The sequence below is a fragment of the Trematomus bernacchii genome, unplaced genomic scaffold (genome assembly GCF_902827165.1).
Source record: "Trematomus bernacchii unplaced genomic scaffold, fTreBer1.1, whole genome shotgun sequence".
Lineage (NCBI taxonomy): Eukaryota > Metazoa > Chordata > Actinopteri > Perciformes > Nototheniidae > Trematomus > Trematomus bernacchii.
The window spans coordinates 3,245,751-3,267,606 of NW_022987910.1; the positions used below are offsets into that span (position 1 = coordinate 3,245,751).

General features: G+C 39.0%; 1 protein-coding gene across 11 annotated transcripts in view; it reads right to left on the reverse strand.

Moving 5' to 3' along the window:
• elna (elastin a) overlaps positions 1-18,033 on the reverse strand; it is a 55,343-nt gene extending 37,310 nt beyond the window's left edge. For all 11 annotated transcript variants that reach the window (XM_034115265.1, XM_034115264.1, XM_034115261.1 and 8 more), the window contains exons 1-5: positions 17,755-18,033; positions 7,196-7,264; positions 6,648-6,695; positions 5,552-5,650; positions 5,285-5,311 (exon numbers count right to left, since the gene is read on the reverse strand). In XM_034115265.1, coding sequence (XP_033971156.1) covers positions 5,285-5,311; positions 5,552-5,650; positions 6,648-6,695; positions 7,196-7,264; positions 17,755-17,830 — 319 coding nt within the window. In that variant the 5' untranslated portion in view covers positions 17,831-18,033. The remainder of the gene's footprint in view (positions 1-5,284; positions 5,312-5,551; positions 5,651-6,647; positions 6,696-7,195; positions 7,265-17,754) is intronic.
• Positions 18,034-21,856: the final 3,823 nt, after the last annotated feature.

The window sequence follows — 21,856 nt, forward strand, 5'->3', positions numbered from 1 at the left end:
CTATTGCAAACATATGGGATACTTTACAAAGAAAAAGTGAGCAATAGATAAATTGTCACTGACAGTTGGATCGCTGTTACCAAGTTGTACATTACATGTATGTAGAGATACTACATAAGGCCAAAGCTGAAGTCATTTAAAAATGATTAATCTTCACAAGTAATTTAATACAGCACTGAGTCTGGGGAAGTATTGGAAAATCCAGATATCCAGAACATTCCACTGAGGTGATATGATAGGCGACTCACATCATTACAAATGTACTGAAAAATAAATAAACCAACATTTCAAAAGCCTTGCTTTAAAGGTCAACTATTATAGAAAATCCACTTTTTCACGTCTTTTATACATAAACATGTGTCCCCTCTGTGTAAAGAGATTCTGAAAGTTTCAGGAAAAAACATTTGCTCACTTTTTGTCCAGATCCATTTATATAAAAACCTGTCTGAAAATGAGCTGATCAGATTTTGGCCACTTTATGATGTCATAACGATTTTGTGGCTTGTGTAACCATTAGCCAATCACCAACCAAGGTAACCCCCCCCACCTTATTACCTGCATCTCCTCCTAGAGCACCATTGTGTTCTTTTTAACCAAATATCTCTCAGAGGGGCGTGGGGAGTGGCTCCTTATTTTCATCTAAAGTAAAAGACAGAGAATCAGCACTTTTGAAACAGGGCTGAAACAGAGGGGATTATGGGATGCTGCAATAGGTGATCTGTTTGGTATTTCGAGCCAAACACTTCAGAGACATGTTTTGTATATATCTGAGACCTATAATATATTGATGAAAAACAGTATAATATGGGACCTTTAAGTTGCAAAACAACTGCAAGCCTGCATTACACTTAAACTCACATATACTGTAAGATATGTGTAAATCCTTGATCATAAACCGTGTTCCTAATCTTTATATGCCAATAACAGTGTTGCACAATTTGATCAGCTACCTCTATACTTGCCCAGTGGGGGACAAATAGCTTCGACTTGCATCTACTGGCTCAGAAAACTTCATTGTAATTACTTACTCAGCCACAAATCCACTAAACAGGCTCTCAGGTTTAACAGACTTCGGTTCACAATAACTACAACAAGGTCCTTCAACTGGTGATCTGTCTTCCTGGACTCTTTCTCCATCACTATAAACAACACTCAGGCTGTGCTGCCAGATGGACAACGATAGCGCTCCATGATCCAGGCCTCCTGGCCAACGGAGCAGGGGAGAGGCCGTGAGAGCATGCGACGGGATGGCTCATCAACCAACACAGCGAACATGGAAAGAAATTAGACCGGTGGTAACATAGTCACTGGAAAACTATCATGCAAACAGAACAGGCTGGTGAAAGGCCAGGATGCTGTTATGGAGTCATAGTGAAAGCTTTGGTTCAATTTGGGAAGTTAGAAATTGTAATTAGCGTGACTGATTAGACACAATTTAAAACTAATAAAGCCTTATCTTACTCTTGCTTTATGCCAATTTCATTTTATTCTTTGGAAAAATTAAGGAGATTATTAAAAGACACTAACAACATCTTGTGACATCATCCAAAAAAAAACGATTTGGGTAGCTACAGGCATTTCCAATGCGAATATACACACAGTAATTGCTGTGTGTATATTGGGTGGGCTAATTCTAATGGCCTCTGCAGACAGACTAGCTTCCAAGATATTTAACACTTGGAACTGAGACTTTTTTTTAGGACACATTAGGGAATTGTGGAGGAAAGAAGAGAGGAAAAGGCCTTCTTATAGTGTCTGAATAACCAACAGTTGAAGTAACTTGTGGTGTGTGTCTTTGTATGTCTGTGTCCATGTTTTGAACATCGCATTATACACATTTACAGGCAGATGCTTGCAGTCTCTGAAAGCAGAGGACAGGTCTGAGCTCCAGTAATGAGAAGCACATGTGTTCCAGGAGACTAAACCTCCTCCAAGTTCATCTTCTTTTGGCTAAACACTTTCACCCTCACCTCAATCCATCAGTCTCCTTCCTTTCATCAAGCTCTCTAAGCATGTGTGTTATGTAAATGAATGTGCATATAATGTGTGTGGTATGTGTATATACATATAGAGTATACGGTTTGTTCTCAAGAGTTATTGGTTGTTTCCGTCCTCCTCGCTTCAGCCCTGTCTCTTCTCTGTCCTCCCAATATCCCTTCCATCTTTCCATTTCCATGCATTTCCGAGGACACTCAACGTTACTTTAAACAATGACCTCGATATGTTCCAGAGGGTTTGAAGGTTTTGAAAATAGAAGAACCAGGTGTACTGAAGGGCTGTGTGTTTTAAATTGCATATTGGATTCACATATTATTGTAAGCGATCCAAAGAGTGTAAGTTGAAATGAGAGGGTAGGGGTGCTATAACAATGTTCTTGATTACCTACAAAAGAGGAATATTTCTAGATACAGCCTTTAAGTGAGCAATCATTTGTGTTGGCCACAGGCTATACAAACTTAAAATCATTAATTACAGGTATTTGTATAGGTATACTCTCTGCAGGTTTGTCTGTAGTCACAGAAGGATCCAAGATTGCAGAACTTGTAGACCTGTTGTGTTATTGGCCAATGTAATCTATCATCTTAAAGTATATAGATATTTCCATCTTTAAGCGCGATTTTATCTTGTATCTAATTGCGGGGACTATTTTCCATTGCTTCACATTGTTAGGATAACTAAGTGGCAGGGAAGAGCCAGAATAAAGGTGAGATAAGTAGTGAGAACAATATAAACTCAGCCTTCAGTTTATTTGTAATACTTATCTAAATATCATGCAGTCATACCCTGCAATAAATCCTACTTTAATTGAAGCAGGCTGTGGTTTGTGGTGCTGCTGAGATGTATTGCATTACAATGTTATGTTGTATGCTCATATTATTAAGCTGACATTGTCAATTTCCGCAAGTGCAAAAATAACATAAACTAGTGCAATAACTTCTACGAATGCCACCTTTTTGATAGGCACCTCAGGGAGGCTTTGTTCTGGCTAGCTGATGATACCAACTTCAGGTAAGCTGCAAACAACACACTGCCAGCTAGCCGTCAAATTCATTACTTTAGTCAGACATAATTGTTTTCGCACACATCTCCCACAAACTTTATATGGCCAGACACTGCCAGTTATCCTTAAACACCAATGAAAGATTTGTGTAGTCATGTAGATCCTCATTGATAAAAAGAATAGACAAAATATTAATAAAATATACATGTATATATACTTACAAAATGTGATCATATTTGTGTATTGTATATACGTGTATTGCTCTCTGAGATTCTAGAAACATACTGTAGGTATCCCTCCCAGACACATTCTCTCTCAACCTAAAACATGTGTTTAAATGGTAGAGTAAAACTACACCGGGAGCAAAAACCTCTTATGTCCGTTATAAACTGCCTTAACTGTCTGAAAGTGACAAGAGGCTATAGCATGAAAAAGCCAAGTTTGGCAATCACACCATGAGGACTGAGCCCACCTTTAAGGGAACACAGGAAAGGAGAGGGTGTCCAACAGCTGTTCATAAAGAGAAAGTTCCTCTTTCCAACTTTCAGTGTATTGTCAAAAGCTGTATGCTGACAGCCTTCACAATTAGTGTGACATTTACAAGATCTTGCATGAGCTGGGCTGCAATTCACTGCAGTCACGCTACTCACATAGCCAGCTGCTGTTCTCCATTACTGGCCAAGCAAGGTGCATATCTGTGGAATGTCCCTGCAAGGCTTCCACATAAGAATGAATGGCAGCTCTCTTAATGTGTGTGTGACTGTGCATCTAAGAGTAGTTGTTTGCATTTGTGTGTCCAGAATCGTGCTTTATATACTAATGGTTAATAAAGGGGTCGAAGATTTTCATGAGCTTGTAGCATATCAATTCTTCTGGCATGTGTTCTGCAACATAAGCCAAAAACTGACTAACTAATGCAGATGGATTTAACCTGCCATTAAGAGTCTTACCTGCTGCTGTACTGTGGACGTGCATTTGAATAGTAATGGAAATATTACTTGTAAGATATGCAAAAAGTTGTCATATCCAAATTTGGATAGCTTCATATCTGATGGAATGCAATAAGGCCAAAATGAAAAGTAAACGCTATTGGAAAGGAAAATTCACGGATTACAGAACAAAACTACAAAAACAATATATATTACATACAGTATTACAACCACTTAGGGATTTTAAGCCCTTTGTTACCTTTAAGAAAACCTTAAATGACCCATAGCTCTGTGTTAAGAGATTTGTAATGGAGGGAACACCTAGATCCAAACAGCACTTACTTAAAAAAACACAAGGAACTGCCTTTAACATCCTGTGCCACACACTAGAGGAAGAACTTAAATACATACAAAAGCCAGGGCAATATTTCCCACACAGCTCTGTTGCCACCAGCCAAAACAAACCTCTACCAAATACTTGATATTAGGTCATTTTCACAAAATGGCTCCCCTGTAACTGCTCTTAAGGGCGAAGGTGTGGCACTCCAGAGTCTATAAAACGGTTGCTTGTTTCCTTATCTTTGTCGACACGTAGAGGTAAGCCGAGATAGTATCAGCAATGCTTACGGAAATTCAGCTATGGCTAAACATTGCTCACACAGCAATGCAGCGCAGACTGTGATACAGCAAAGGAAAATATTTACTGTATGGTATCGGAGAGAAGGGCCACGGTAAATTTCAACACGGGGTTTCCAGATATTGTAGGGGTCTAACATTACAATAACATTAATCAGTGCCCTGGCACCATTGTTAGTCAGGCGTTGATGCCCGTTTGCCAATCATCACCCCCTCATACTGCAGAGGTGTAACATTCCTGGAAATATCTGCATCAACCCACCCTGTCAGGACGCCCCACAGCTGCCAAGCAACTTTGTGATAAGAAAACTTGGTGACAACCCATCAAAAGACTCTGTGGCCCCTTCCTTGCATCCGTGCATGTCTCCCTATTCCATTGGTGTGTGAATGTATTGTAGTTTATACATTTTAAATAAACATGTTCCACCCCATAAAAATACATTTCCTTTCTTTAAAAGTGCAAGTATTGCAAAGTAGTTTTCCATTCAACAATCTGTTCACCTTTACGGCTTTATAGCTTTTACCTCATTGAACTTTCAATTAGTATACTGTAACAACACATGGTTAGGAATACATTTTCAAATCTAACATAAAACATATTTATATAAATGAATATACATTTTTCCATTTTAATATATGCACATACAAAATAAAAAGTATATTTTCTATTAAGTTACACCCCAAAACTCAGTAAAGAGCAGAAATGTTGTTAACTTACCTGGTTTAGGGGGCTTTCCACCTTGTCCTGTTGGGTGAAAACAAGTTAAAACACATGTGAGGCTACGCTTTTGCCCTTTATCAAAACTGTCCATATTGTCATATATTCTTGTGTACAGTATATACCGTGTATGACAATAATCATTTTCTGTTACCAATAATTACAAATGTGTGTTGATATTATTTAAAAACTCAATTTAAAAGGCCCATTAAGATTACTTATACTTAAACTATTAGTGACAACAAGTTTTTATTTTCATCTTCTTACCTGCTCCCAGTCCTCCAACGCCCAGGCCACCGTGCCCAACGCCTCCTGGCACCAGACCCCCTGGTCCTACTCCACGGCCCCCACCTCCATAACCTCCGACTGTCAGGGTCAAACACAGTGATTGTGATCATATTGTCATTATTGTTGTCAAAATGCATTGCTATCACCTGCTAACAATGTTCTTGCCTTGTGGTCATGTTGTAATCGTCATTACTTCGGCTTTCCATTGCTAAGATTATGATAACCATTACTCACCCCTGAGCTTGTACAAGTAAAATGTGTAACCGGCCACAAATGTGCAGACCTCAAACCTCAAAATGTTTTCCAATAAACTGACTCAATAACAGTGGTTGGATCAACACAAATTGTTTATTGCTACAGCAATGTTCTGAGCATTTAATTCTAAGCTTGTGGTATTGTGACAAGGAAGTGTGTGCATGTGTTACCGCCAGGTCGGACCAGACCGACGCTGAGTATTGACAAGGGATTTGGTTTTATACAATTATTTCTTCTTGAGGTTCAGTTCTTCCTGCAGTAATGGCTTTAGTACTCCTGGCTATAAAAAATGCAGAGAAACTTAGTAATCAAGGTTCAAGGTTCAAGGTTCTTTATTGTCAATCTGACATAGCTACAGAGTAATTATGCAGTTGAAAATCTTATGTCACAGGCTTCTCCAACAATGCAACATAATAACATAACATAATAACAATAAGAGCAAGAGCAATACAAAAATAATAATAGTTATAAAAATGAAATAAAGTTATGATGTGGAATAGTGCAGTATGAGTCTATATACAAGTTATTGGAATGATATATATATATTAGGTATTAGATACATACTACTGAGTAGCAGTTGAATGTTTGAAGTTGTTTCAACAGTTCAACAGTTCAATTTTTGTAATTTTGTAATTTTGTAATTGTTGTAAGTAATACAGATTTCTAAATATTTGACAATATAATTCCCTACTAATAAACAGTGTTCTCTTTTTATATCCAAGCAGCGAAACAGAAGTGCACCAGTGTACGATAAACCAGATGCAATTCTTATACAGGAGATGGGGGAAAGGATCATAAATCTAATGTCTCTTCTACTCACCTGCAGCTTTTGCTGGTTTATAGCCCGCAGGGACTCCTCCAGCAGACCCTTGTAAAATAATAATCATACAAAGTATATAGTTATGGTATGCGTACATGTAGTGATGTAATGTACAGTTTTTTGGCTAAGCAATTTAATATTACACCATCCGAAGTCCTACTTTATTACAGGACATCCTGATTGAACGTATTGTAGCGTCTTGTGGCATTTTATACATGTCTGCATTTGTTTCTTTACTATGAGAGCGCAAAGCTCCATACAGCTTGTAGGAGCTTTACAATTCTATTTATTTAAACGTATCCATAATACATTCTGCAATGAATAAAGTGAGTTATTTGCAACTGTAAGAAGTATTACTGTTGCATGATCCTAAAGGCGTGACATTTATAAAAGAAATGTGTTAATTATTTTATCTTTTGAGTAAAACAATGAATTACTACATCACTCTGTTATACGTCTGCTAAACACAAACAGACTTTGTTTGTTTGTCGCTGTGTTGTGGATTATTCTCTTTAAACTGTCCAGGCAGTCAGCAGAGGCTCTGTTACCTGGAAAGAATCCAGTTCCTGGTCCGGCGCCTCCTGGTCCAATCCCAGTACCAGGTGGTACATACACACCTGAAACATACAAGAGAGAGCGCATAGGTCATCCTCTATCAACAACACGCATGACACCATCTAAAAGTAATCTGAGATAAAAGTGTAGCCAATCAGTTCTAAGCCGTCCATGTCTTTTTGATTATTATTTTATTGCAATGCAACATGAAACAGCATTTCTGAACAATGACCCCCCTTCTATTAGATAAACATTCTCCAACACTTCCATAATCTCTGACACCAAAACGGAAATCTGTCTTGGCATAAACATGTGCCCAAGGTCAGGTCAGGTGATGGGCAGTGTATTGAAATGTGAACACAGCAGTTCCAGCCAAAGTGAAAGCAAAGAAACTAAACTTTATAGGTTTGATCATGAGAAAGTTCTAATTGTATTCCTACTGATGAGGTATTGCAGTTGGAAAGCTGCTGCAGTACTGTGGACACCCTCCACCCCCACCTGCATCCCCTAACCTCATTTCATGACAGATTTCTGGCATCAACCCATGCAGAGAAACCCCTGAGAGGGTCGTTCTGGATCCCAGACATGGTGGCCTCATGTGTGCAAGAAACAGCAATGAAATAAAAATAACGGGAGGATTAAAAATTCCCTCTAGTTGTTATGGGATGACTAAAAGCGAAATCCTACGAGACTGGTGAGCTGAGGCCAGAAATACCAATTTATTTGAGGGAAAAACCTGGTTCATATCAATAAAAACAAAACGCAGAGGAGAGAACCGAGCTACAGGATCACTATGATTACGTTTAATGGCAATTATATGCGGTGGGAGGCCAATTAATTTAAACCACATGTCAAAGGCGATAATATTTTATTAGCAAATACTGTGTGAACACTGAGCTTTGTTCTGCCCACTGACTGAGTGTAGACACTGGGGGGAAAACATTACCAGTTTGTCACCTATGGAGGCAAATGTTGGGAATTAGGTGTGCCTACATATTACTCAAATGCACTGAAAAATGCTTTAAAGGGCCCATGTCATGGCCATTTCCACTGATCATAATTCCATTGTTGAGGTCTACTAGAATAGATTTATATTGTGCAATTTTCCAAACTCACATTGGTTTCTCATACAGCATCTCTGTAAACTACGTGTATTCACTGAATTTCCAACCCAGTCTCACGACATTTCGTGTAATAGTCACGAAATTAATTTAATCTATTGATTCGTGTTCACCAACACGATTTTCGCATTTTTTTCGTGTCACACAGAACGATTTTAAAAGCAATGTATTTCTATTGGTAGTATGTTTCGTGCCTGCACCACGTCTTTTTGTCCGGTCGGGTCTTGGAATACCAAGCTGTGTGGTTCATAAAAACATTTTCTTACTCAATATCTTACCCTAAGCCTAACCCTATCCCTTTTATTTTAAATTGTATAATGTCTGAGTTTTTTTGCCGTCCGTGAGGAAAATAAATGGGGCTCAGAGCCTCAGAATACTGAAATCTGTATTTTTAAAAATCTTTTTTTCCTTCTAATTTGTTATTATTTGGTGCAGGCACGAAACATACTACCAATATAAATACATTGCTTCTAAAATCGTTCTGTGTCAGAATACTGAAATCTGTATTTTTTTTTATCTGTTTTTCCTTCTAATTTGTTATTATTTACATTGCTTTTAAAATCGTTCTGTGTGACACGAAAAAAATGGCAAAATCGTGTTGGTGAACACGAATCAATAGATTCATTTCGTGACTATAACACGAAATGCCGTGAGACTGTGTTGGAATTTCACTCTCTGCCTTTAACGGCTCGTTGTAGCTCCAATAGCTCCAGCCCCCACCCTCCCTGTGAGCACAGTGTGCTCTGATTGGTCGGGACGTTGTGAATCGCGCTGAGCTCCGTGGAGGTGTCGTTTCCTTGTTAGCGATACACAGCCAAACACAGCCAAACTCATCCTGAGCACACACAAAGTCACAGCCGAAGTAAAAACAATAAGTGTGGCTTGATATTGAGTAAGAAAAAGGTTGATAAACGCTGTGAGAATGGGTCTGCAGAGAGAATTTCGCCGCGATCCCAACTGTCTGTTATCAGCCTGCAGCCAGGGAGGAGAAATCAGCTGAGCTGCCTGCTCCCTGCACACAGATGTGTGTGTGAGGAAGTCCGTGGATTGGTCAATTTGGACCAATCAGCGGGGGCTTAACGTAACGGCTCCGCGGACGTAACGTAACGGCTCCACGGATTGGTCCATTTCGTTCCGGGTACGGCTTGACCTCATGCCGTACCCGGAACGAAATGGAAGAATCAAATGGACAATGACGTATCTCCAACGAGGCGTTTTGGGGAGGTATTTTCTTTGTTAGAGTTTTACTCGCTACAGGGTGTACTTTGAGGGTTTTGACTCTGCACACCGTTTACATGCATAAAAACCTTCATAACACACAAGGGGACGGGTAATAACCGGAAAAGCATGACATGGGCCCTTTAACCTTTTAACTAACAAGCTGTGACATATTTAATTGGTTTGTGCTATTGTACTTCAGCGCTGACTGATGAAACAAACTCATGATATGCATTATCCAGCAGGACACTCCAAAAATCAACTGTTGGAAGGGTTGTAAAGAGATTTAATCATATACCCGATGCTAAGAACCATCAGCTGTGGAATGACTAGCAAAGAAATTGAGCAAGAGTTTGTCTTTTTGGATAGACAATCTGAAACTACACTGCAGATTCTGAAAGCCAACAAGGGTTTTAGAGTATGGTCATGAGAAATGTAAGCGAATATTCCATAATTTAAGTTTTTTCGTGCAGCAGTATAAGTTATGGCGGCAGCTGTGGCTTTGGACACAAAATTATTCCATGAATGAACGAATGGACATGATGAGAGGAAAGTTTACTAATTTATCCAGGTCTGGGACATGGACGATGGCAGAACTAATCAGTTTTCCTGGGATCTGGCCTTGTAAAACTGAGGACTTACTGCAGAGAAGGTAAAATCCTACAGGCTCAAATAAAAATGAGGAAAACATAATAAAGTCCAGGGTTATGTACTTGATCATCAAAGTCAATGCAAGTAATGTGTATGCATGTGTTTGTGTCTCTGTCAGTTTGCCCATGCCATTGGCTCCAGATCTCAGCTGTATGGCAGCACACGCCTGGGATTGAGTGATTGTTGGAATTGAGCTCTTCATTTAACAATCCAAAAGAGGATTTCCTGTCTCGACACAGCAAGCGGGGCAAAGGGAGAATGTCTGCTCCAGTTTTCCTTTCACTCATGTTACAATACAAATGCTAGAGAGCATCAGGTTCACTGCGATTGTGCAGTCATGTAGTCACACACCGACCTTTGCCAGGTGACCTTCCCTACATTAATACAAAAGAAAAAGTAATTTTCCTTAATTATTATCATCATCATCATCACGTGCTTACGCATCTTGTGAACTCCGCCAGGTCATGGGAATGTGCTGGAATGTGTGTGATGGACAATATTGACTTGTAGAGCTCAAGGGAATAGATGAGGCAAAACGAATTGCACAGTCGACAGTCAAGAGTTCACTCTGACTGTTTGTGATATGATTAATGGTGGTTAATAAAAAATCCTTGGAAAGAAGATTTGAAATTATTACCGTGTGGTGAGTTTTTTATAAGGGATCGTGCTGAAACAATGGCTTATTGAAAGATAAGAATGTCAAATATAGCCAAATGTGTTAAGCCAAGCAAACTAGAGGATGACAAGTTAGAAGTCATCTCTGACAACTATATGTTATGAGGCGATGGTGATGTTATTCCATTAACAAGAATCCTGACAGTGATTTAAATCTATCTTTACTACATTTTGGATTTGAATCTGCCCAAACTTAAGGCTCAAAGTCGACAGTGAATCAGTAAATTAGAAATACAGCCAGTTAAGCAAAATGGAAATAAGTCAAATTGAAAGATTGGGAGAAAAATGATTGAGATAATTGTATACATTATTATTATCAAAACAGTCTATGAAACTGGTGGATGATTTTTTTGGCGCCAGTTAGGTTGCTCAATTTTCAGCTCATGATGATGTCGTAGAGATTTCTAACATTTCCAAGAGCCACTTATCAAACCCCAGTAGTATGTACTGTATAAGAGCAATATGGTTTTGTAACAACAAAGAAGTTTAGGGTAACTGTTTCCTTTATAAGGGAAAATCCTGTCAAGACTTGACACTTTCCAAAAAAAGCAGTGCAATTGCTGAGAAATTTCCAAATCAGATTTAGGTTTCTAGAGGATTTAAATGTGTATTTATACAACACAAACATGACAGTGAGCAGATCAAGGGCTTAGCCTTAGAAGAAAATCATTAATGTAAACAACATATGCATATGTGGTGGTTTTGGTCTCTCCAATTACCTTGTTTTGAATTTTGATAAAATGACGTAATCCACCAGACACAAGCAAGCAGGTGGAAAGAACTGTTTCCAGCACATTTTTGGTTTAGTTTGGCATCATGTCCTGTTCTGTACGCTGGCCTAGAAAGTATGAATTGACATGTTTATCAAGTATTTTCAATATCAATACAGGCAATGGAGCCCACAGAAAGTTATTCATGAATATTATCCAGTCTAAGTTGAAAAAGTAACACTGCGCTGAGATGGTCTAATAACAGTTTTTTTTACATACAAATGTAATTTAATTTATGAGTTGATGGAACATTTTCAAGGTGCTATAAGTAAAAACACCAACACATGCAACCTCACTAATGCTAAATACGACAATCCCCAAATGTTTCCAAAGATTTACGGTACCATAACCATTTACGATCACAGAGCTGCACTCTAAATTGTTTGGGAAGTCCTTCGGAGAAAAACCCTGTAATGTGTTTATATCAACACTGACCACATGACATCACTTCCGATGAAATAAAAATAAAATGTTGGCAAACTAGAAAACTGTTTGCTGTGTTTCGAAATATCCAAAACCACTGTCCCAGAAGAGAAGGTTTGGTCTCTTGGTCTATGGAAAGCTCCCATACTGAAACCCAGAGCAACAGAGCAGTGAAGCAAACACTGTGGTTGCTGGCACTTTCAAATCTCCTGTTATCAGACATGTGACAGCTGGCCCACTATCAGTCAGCCCTTGTCTATTTTCCACAGCATGTTGTAGGCAAGAGAAAGAGAGTGAAGAGCTTCAAAACATTTTAAATAAATTGGAAAGTCCATCTTTTTCTGGTAACAGACCTCAACCTAACTCCACCGTCGCTTTCTACAAGGCCAAACCTTGTCAGTGAAACTACCCTGAAGTAGGACATTGGTGTGAGGTATATACTGGCAAACAAATTCCCAGCCCATTATCGGCCATATTTGAACCCCTAAGAAGATCTGATTCTCATCCTGTTCTTATTGAATGTGGCTTTTGAGTGTCTGAAGTATCGTCTACCAACTGGCAGAACATCGTTACATAATTAGATACGACGTGCCTTTTAAAACAGAAAATTGAGTCTGTAACAGATGTGGACTTCCTGTTTAGGTATTTCATAACTGGACTTTGTGAAAAGATAAGCAGTGATTGAACACAATCATTAGCCTCGTCTATTATTGTGTCAATTTACAGTGTGCCTTCTCTCCTTTCCCTCTATCTGAAGCTTTTAAACCCAAAAAAAAAGATCTGACGCAATACCTGTCAATAGCAGCAAAATGACTGAGTAGTAGTAACTGCTGAAAGTTTAGGTTTCCAAAAATGAAATTGCACTTAGGAATGTAATGTTGAGACCCAACATCTGAAATATGAGAAGGAACATGAATGAGACAAGGAATCATAAATACAATGTTTGAGCAAGATTTTGACTGTTCAACTTTTATACTGGCAATGAGAAAATAAGTTTACAAAGTTGGACAGGGAGAGCATAAAATATTAGATTTATGTGAATGACAAATTCAGGACCATCCCGTCGAGTCTGCAGTCAATTTATAAAGAGTATGTGGGAACTGGACATGTTCTCCAGTAGTTTTGTTACTAAAACCCAACAAACACTTCCAAAATGCGGTTTTGTTTGGTTTAACCCAATGTATTGATGCCAAAGGCCTAAAGCTGCCATGTGTACTCCCACCCTCTTTCACAAAAAGAAATCCCACTAAAACTAATATAACACAGCATAGAATGTTTTCATGCCCGAGGATTTGATTATATTGACGTAATGTGTTTAATCAGATTGATTTTATTACCATTTTCTCTCATCAGTTTATCATCAGTTATGGCTTTGAATTGAAAAAAAGTTTCTTTAATACTAATGTTGTGCTCATGTTGTCATATTGTTTGTAAACCTATAATATCTTGGAAATCAGTAGGCAGTGGGGGGTCAAGAGGAAAACATTGTGACAGAAGCCCTTTCAGTGTGCTGGCCCAGAGAGAGCTCACAGCCCGGTGAGGTCTGCCTGCAGAGTGGCTGGAATGAATCATCGGAGTTAATGTGCTCGCACACCAAACATCTGACTGGGAGATGCTAGGACTGAAATTCTTCCACAACCAGAGTAAGAGTTAGAACTTAACAAAGTATTAACTGTGTTTCTAGCTATAATGAGGACTCACTACTATGTGATTACCCTTACAGCAAATGTACACATGCTGTACAGTATATATCTACGTATGTAAAAGTATTATTTTTTGTGCGAAACCTGTTAACATTCGATCAACTGATGATGGAATTGGCATCATACAGTCCATGAGGTTTACAAATGTATGACTACAGACAGTAACAATGTTGAGTATAGTGCAAGAGACAACCTCAGTGTACTTTAAACCTGTAATCTTTTTATTGGTCAGCAGGGGGCAACTCCAATGGTCTGTTGTGTAGAAGTCAATGAAAAAATGATCACACTTCTCAGTTGATTTATTACCTCAGTCCACAAACTCATGGACATTGTCATAGCGACTACGTCCACTTCTTATATACACTGTATGGTGCATGGAGTTGACCCATTCAAAGTACAGTCAGTTGAATAACATGTCTTTTAAAAACAACCCAGACATACAGTTGAATCCTTAAACTGCACTTGGTAGTAGTTACAGTTAGTAATGGCTTCTAGCTAGAAGCTTTGAAACAGAACATTAATTCAGTGCCAGCCAACAAGCTTAAATGTAAAATGCACACCGAGGATTAAATTGTCCAATCCCTTAACACTTTCCCAGAATGTGTGCAAGACTAATAAACAAAGACATCGAATAACAGTTCTTTCACAATCGCAAACCTTAAACAGTCAGTCCTTGTAACCAAAAGGCTCCTTCCCAAAATGTTACTGAATGAGGTCACCTCACTACAAATTGCACAAAACCCCTCGACATCATCAAATTAAAATGCCTTTGTGGGTCCAACATTAAGGAAGTTGAAGAAATTGAACAAAAAATCTCAACTCAAGAAAAACCTTCAAGGCTTCTCAGACAGGTCTATTTCTTTAATTACAGAGTGAAGTTGTTGGGAACTGGAATGCCCACTTTATGTGTCTCACGTTAATCCAGTATGCTATGGTTTGCACTGAACTTTGCCAGAAGAGGGATTAAAGCCAGCGAGTTGTTCGTTACACAATACAAATAAAGGCTGAAGCACCACTTGCTTGAGGACTCAACACTATCAGTTTGGGTATCTACCAGCAAAGCCGGAGTAAAGCTGCAGTTTATCACAAGTGTTTTATGACAACATAGTCATGCCATCCAATCTGCACTGTTTTCATTTAACTTCACCAACAGCCAGGCAGGTGTCAAGTATTAATGTTGAATTCCTACGATGTCTCAGGGCTTAACTTGACCAATGCCAAATGAGGCAAACTGGCTTTCACCAGGACTAAAGAAAACATCCCACAACCTTTAAGACTGCGTCAAAAAGAAGAGGAGCTATTTTCCCCTATTCATCAGAATTGTACTATTAACTTAATCAATGACTTTGGCTCAAGTCCACCAGTTGGTTGTTGAAACAGGATACTTGGTACTTGGGAGTTTTTAAAGTAAAAGAAAGTAATAAACATTGGTATCATTTCACAAAAATGTGCAAATACTGTATGAGATGATCAGTCTTCCTTTTATTAAAGGACACCTATCATGCTATATTTGAATAATATATTGTCGGGCCATACCTATATAAGGTATATTTATACGTTTTCTTTTTCAAAATACCAAACAGATCATGCATTTTAGCCATGCCTCATTTCGCTCAATTTTGCTCTCCTCCACCCTGTCTTTGCATGCGCTGCAGCTGACCACGCCCCCCTGCAAAGGAGGGGGCCGAGTTACGAGCGTCGTGTTACCATGCTGTTACCATGCCACGGCAACCTCTCATTCCCCTGATAGGTCAGCTCCTCCGTCCTGACGTCAGAGGAATGTTCAAATCTGGATCAGTCTGTATCAGATCCGTTGCAGCCCCGTTTTTAGAGATTTGGGTATGGAGGAAAATAGAGAGGGTTGTGTTTTCTGACACTTGGTGAGTTCCCTGGAACACCGGGGACACATATTCATGTATAAAAGACGTACAAAAGTGCATTTTGCATGATAGGTCCCCTTTAAGTTAGTGGCAAACAAACTTGAATACATTCCTAAGTTGAGAAATCTATTCCAAGAATGCTATCAACTATCTAGGTCTGGGTTTGATTAAGTTATCAAATGCAGCAATAAAAAAATAGAGGTCAAAATAACATGCAACTTAACTGCACCCATGTGACAAATGTTTGTTCGTAAATTTTAAGCATAGTCTGCCTACTCCATTATACTAGGAAGTTCCAGCAAAAGTAACAAAAGTACCTGTACAGCGTTATAGGTTACCATGACAGACGGCATATTTATTAACATACTCCTTTCCAGATGTTTCCTCTAGAACCATAACTCTTATACACTTGTTGATAGAAAAGCTTTGCACTACACTATATTTCAAGGGTTGAATTTCGCAGGTGTGAGAGGTGTTTTCTGTGCATAGGCATTAAATAACCGGATTGGGTGTTAATAGGGTTTATGTTACTCACAGATAATTGAACCTTGCACCATGCAGAGAGCATTTTTCCCCTCAAGATAGAGTGCGCAGTTACAGATGGAACGAGTTTGAGCGCCACAGAAAGGTTTGGTTTAGACAGATTCAACAATCACTTGAGATCAAAGTGCTGTAAAGCCAATATTGATATATGTTGGCTCCTTTACCTACTACATAATTTTCTTCAGTTCACCTCAAAATCTCAACTGAAATGTGTCTGGCACAAAGAAGAAAGGATGAATGTGCTATGAGGCAGAGAGAAGATGGGCAAAATACATTTTTAGATACAATCTATGACCTGATCAAAGCAGACTTGGTAAACTTTGTCAATGTGACCAAATTAGAGGAGGCCAATAAAGTAGCTAGACAAGAAAGACACTTTATATGGACACAATATGTAATCTTTCTTTCATCTTACAAGCTAAACATAATGCATCTAAAAGGAAGATAAGTAACATAAACAGCTGTGATCTTTAATCAAATAAATACAATTTAAAAAAATGGACTCTAGAATAGCCAGCCCCAGATGCTAAACATGTTTCCCAGATTGAGGCAGAATAACCTAGAGAATCTAAGGGAAAGCGCAGGCCAGAAACCTAATCAAAGCAATGCAGAAAGGGGAGAAAAAGCTAAATCATGGGTCGAATGAGAGGGAGAGGAAACGCATGCTCACAATCTCTCTGTGTGTCTGAAACAGATATGCTGTACCTTTAAACTGCACTTGATGCTGGGCGCTCAAACCTGCAAGTTTCTGCTTCACTGATTCTAGACAGAACAGTCCTCTAACTTCAGGAGAAGACCTGACACACATATGCACTGTGTCCACTGGGAGTTCATCAAGGGTGATGTAACACCAATTGCTTTTGGCAAAGTGAAAAGAGGGACCAGCTGGGTAACCTTCTCTTCCTGACATGTTATAGGATATGGTCTCCAGCCATGTAAACATATACTATGTATCATGCATAAGTGTGTGTGTGTGTGTGTAGAACGCAATTTAACCGTCTTAAGAACACAGAAAAAAAGGAGAGACACAGAAATGAACAGTTACTTTGGGTAGGAATGGGCATTACGAAAAATGATTGGTTCTTATTATTCAAGCTGGAATGATAAACGTTTTACTGTCAGTGAGAGTAAGTACCGTACAGAAATATCTGGTCAAATTCTGGACAGTGCTGAATCTCTACATTTGCAGGAACAGACATAACAAATATGATGCAAAGAAAAAAAATTCTATGTTCCATCCCATCATCAGGGACCCTAACCCTAACCCTGATGATGGGATGGAACAACACATTTCAGGGATTTAGAAATGTGCAGAAGATAGAGAAGACTAGACAATATTTAATTTCAAAGATTAAAAAAATCAAAGTTAGCCCTAAAAATATTTCTTATTTGATATACCTTTAAACTACATTACACACAGATAAATAATACATGGTGTATAAATAAATATGTGTACCTACTGTACAAAGCAAAACTTTGAGGAGGCACACAATCAAATTGCACCTGTTCTAAGCCTGTGATTGATGCAGTCCAATAAATGTCTGCGTTCACCTGCAGCACACACTTACCTCTTTGAAGAGAGGGATGAATCAGTGCTAAGAGGAAGAGTCCACAGAAGAGCAACAGAATGTTTCTGTTAGCCATCTCGCTGGAAAATGCACCACCCCTCTCCCGATCAGCTGGTTTTATTCTCTTCAAACTAATTACCACAAGCCCCCATAAGAGTAGGGAAAAGGTGAAAAAAAGGAAAAGATATGAGACTCGACGTAATTAAGAGAGGGCAAAACCCCTTGTTCAATGGATCACTTTGCTTTTTTTCCTCCTCTATGTCTGGTGTTGCTGTTTTTATTCTGGTCACTCCTGCCAACAGTACAGACTCTGCTGCCAGCAAGGAAAGAGAGAGAAAGGGGAAGACACACACACACACACACACACACACACACACACACACACACACACACACACACACACACACACACACACACACACACACACACACACACGCATGCACGCACGCACGCACGCACACATGCACGCACACACACACACACACACACACACACACACACAGAGATTAGGGAGAGAGAGAGAGAGAGAGAGAGAGAGAGACAGAGAGACACCCCCCCTCTCATCCAGAAGGAATTGAACTGTCTGCCAAACATTTGCATGGATATTGAGCATACTAATCTGTGAGAGTCAAAAGAGAGACAGAGGAAGAGCAAACCAAATACCCTAATAATTATCTTTCCTCATTGGCTCTAATGTTCACCCGGTTGGTTCTTAAAACAAGCAGTAAAAAATGTTTCTGCTATTGCTCTTAAGCAAGTGATCCAGAAAGCATAACAGCAGAGGGAAAAGAACACAGCGACTATCAGCATGCATCTACAACATATCAGAACAAGACATTACAAACTCACTCGCTGCAGGAATGATCTGGAAACAGCAGTGCACTGTGCCTGGCAGTCCATGTAGAGAAGTCAGTCACAGTGGTAAGCAACGAAAAAAGAAAACGGTCTGCATCCCACATAGAGGACAAGGAAAAAAGAACCTGAGAAACATCAGCCTGCAAGCCTGTGCAGTCTCACAGCAGATTCATCAGGATAATTTTCAATGTCAGTCCTGTAACAGATATCATAAGTGGAGGGAGGACCAACATCAGTCCACTCTCAACTTTAGAGAGCTTTAGTTACTACTAAAATTGTACTTTTTGTTGCGAAACAGAGGACTTGACCCCTGGAGCGTCAATCATCTTACTATACAGTATCTCAACAACCAGTCTTACTATGTACTTTTAAAAGTAACTTCAAAGAGATAGATCACATAATTACACATATGGATTACATATTTATTCTACGGTCTTCCAAAGTCAGAGGTCAACATATTGAGCAGAACCAATCACAGCAGGATTCTCCTCTCTTGTGATACCACCTGTACATGCAGGGTCATCAGTATCATCACACTAACACAGGCTATCGGACCTTTATCTCTACAACAATTTTGACAGCATGATCTAGCTTTGGCAAATGCATGTTTATGAACTGGGAAAGAAGGGTTGGTAAAAGAAGACAACTGCCCCAAAAAGGTTTTACAGCTTCATAATATCATAAATCACTTTAAAACATCTTTGCTGAGTAATTAAGTGTTTCACAGATCTTGTGTCCACAGCAGAATTGAACTGGAGTTCGATCCAGAACAGGAAACATCCTCTCCAGGCACCTGTGTGCCGAATCATCTTGGCTTTACATTTAGCCATTACTTAAAAAACACCTCACTGCTGACAAGGCTGTCGTTGTCCAACTTTTTTTTTTTGTTCTGCCCCGGGACACATTTTTGGGATTTCAAGTAGAAGAGGTTGAGCAGAGGTACTTATTACTGGCGAGAGCTGCAGCCAAAGTCATTACTCTCTCAGACACAAACCTGACAGACTGGGCTGTTGCATTCATGCTAATGGCTTCTGCTTTCCAAGAAACACAGTATCCTTCATAGTAGTGAAGTCCACCATTAGTGTTCTAATTCCCTCATGCTGATTTCCTTAAGGTTTGGTTAGGGGTCCTTAACATATCAGATGTTAAAGGTTTGTTTGGACTGAGGGGAAAGCATCATTTCCCTTAAATCATAAAGTAGAGTACGGCTACGGAACACATATTTGTACTCAAGTAGAATATCAATTAATATTGACCCATCTCCTCATTTCTGGGGAATAAGGAAAATCTGTTTAAGTTGTATCTCACATTTACCCATTTCTCTTTACATTTTGTGTAAAAACACATTTTGAATAATTTCACAATCCTTTAAACTGATCAAAAACAAGTTATTTGGAAGAAATCTCACTGGTATAACATATATATTTAGATACTGCCAAAAACAAAGCCAAGCATTATTCATGGGAGCTAAATGAATAATGACACTAAATGATGGATAGTACAAGGACAGATTAAGAAGAGTACGTAACCTTGATGTTAGACGCCGGCCTGATTAATTACTGGGCCAACAAGTAAATATAATGAGCTGCCGGACTTGGTTATTAACTTAACACAACAGGTTAGTATATAAGCCCATTCAATTGTTTAGATAAAACAATTTAATTTTGTATGGCTTTAAACACCTGAGCTTCGATTGCACCAACGTGCCCTAACTCTTTATTCAAAGCCAATTGCAATGTATAACTGCTAACAATCTTCCCATTATCATACATAGTGGAATAATGATTTCAACAAGTCAAACATCTGTTTTTCAACAAACTCATCAGATACATGACAAAAAGCACACTGAATGGAGTCCAACAAATCTATTAGTCAATAAGATGAAACATTTGAACTGCACTCAGCTCTTATGATTACAATAAATCATTACTTACAGTCCAAACATCAGGAGGACACTGACCTAATGCTGTATCCAGCATGGTGCTATTCTTTCATCGTTTGATTTAAGACCAAAGGCCCCAGCTGACTAGTCTGTTTGGGAAGCAAAAGTGTACTCTGGACCAGAGGAGTGTTTTTCTCCATTTATTTGAAAGTCTACATTTCTATTTTAGCTCATGTCTGGTACTCCTTGGCGTGTGTTTTTGCCAAAAAAGCTGAGGCTGAACATTGACTTTGGTGAGACATGGAGAGGGGTCCCACAGTACTTACTGTTATATATTAAACTATACACTGTAGTTTCCTTATAACACTTTGCTGTAAAGGCTTTCATTATTGATAAGTAGAATGGAAAAAGGATGCTTTTTTTCTATCCACACAAAATACTTATTTTTCTTAAATACTCTGTAAAAACTGCTTACAATTGGTAAGCCAAGAGAACTCATCCATCTGACAGGTATTGCAACTCAAGCTTATTAAACAGCATGATTATTACATGTGTACCTTGGGCTGGTCACAATAAAAGGCTACTCTAAAATTACCTGTTTATCTAAATTTGATTTATTAGGTATACTCTAAATTATGAATTTCACATGACTATAGCTAGAGATATGCATTTTTTGGTTTTGCATTTCTTGAACCAGATTTTCTCATCTGTGAGAAACCTTCTTCAAAAGTGAAAACACCTTTAAGTGTGAGAATTTGCTCACTTAGAGTTGGTAGCGAAGACTGACTGCGGTCCACTCAACAAGTAACCTGCTAAGGACAATTCATTTTCTGACCGTTTGTGCAAAGACCGTCTGATTTGCAAACCAACAGCTTTGCATCAGCTGTTCGGCAAAGATGATCTTGCAGGTGAAAAAGGCACATATGGAGGTCCTGGGTTGGCATGGTTACATGTACATGTGAGGTTGTGAGGCCTGTTTCAAGTACTGACAAATGACATGAGAGATAGTTATAGAGACGGTTATGTCCGTGAAATGAACATTGCCTACATTTCAGTAACAGCTCATACAGTACTGCAGTCAGCATGCTGGTCTTCTCACAAATGTCTTACATCGACAGCATTGCCTTGTCTTATAAAACACGCAAAAGAGGCCTTTTATTTCGACCAGCCAAAGAAACCCCTGTTGTGCTTTTGTATTTTTCTTAAGTCGAGTCTTATTTTTCTCATGACAGTGACAGTGACAGTGTAACTATGTTTCTTTACAGAAAAAGGAGTAGAAGTGGGTTTTTTGTGTTTAGAAGCCAGTAAACGAGTGCTGATACAATCGAGGGTTGTTCTGTCACCAGTACTCGGCCACTTGCCAAT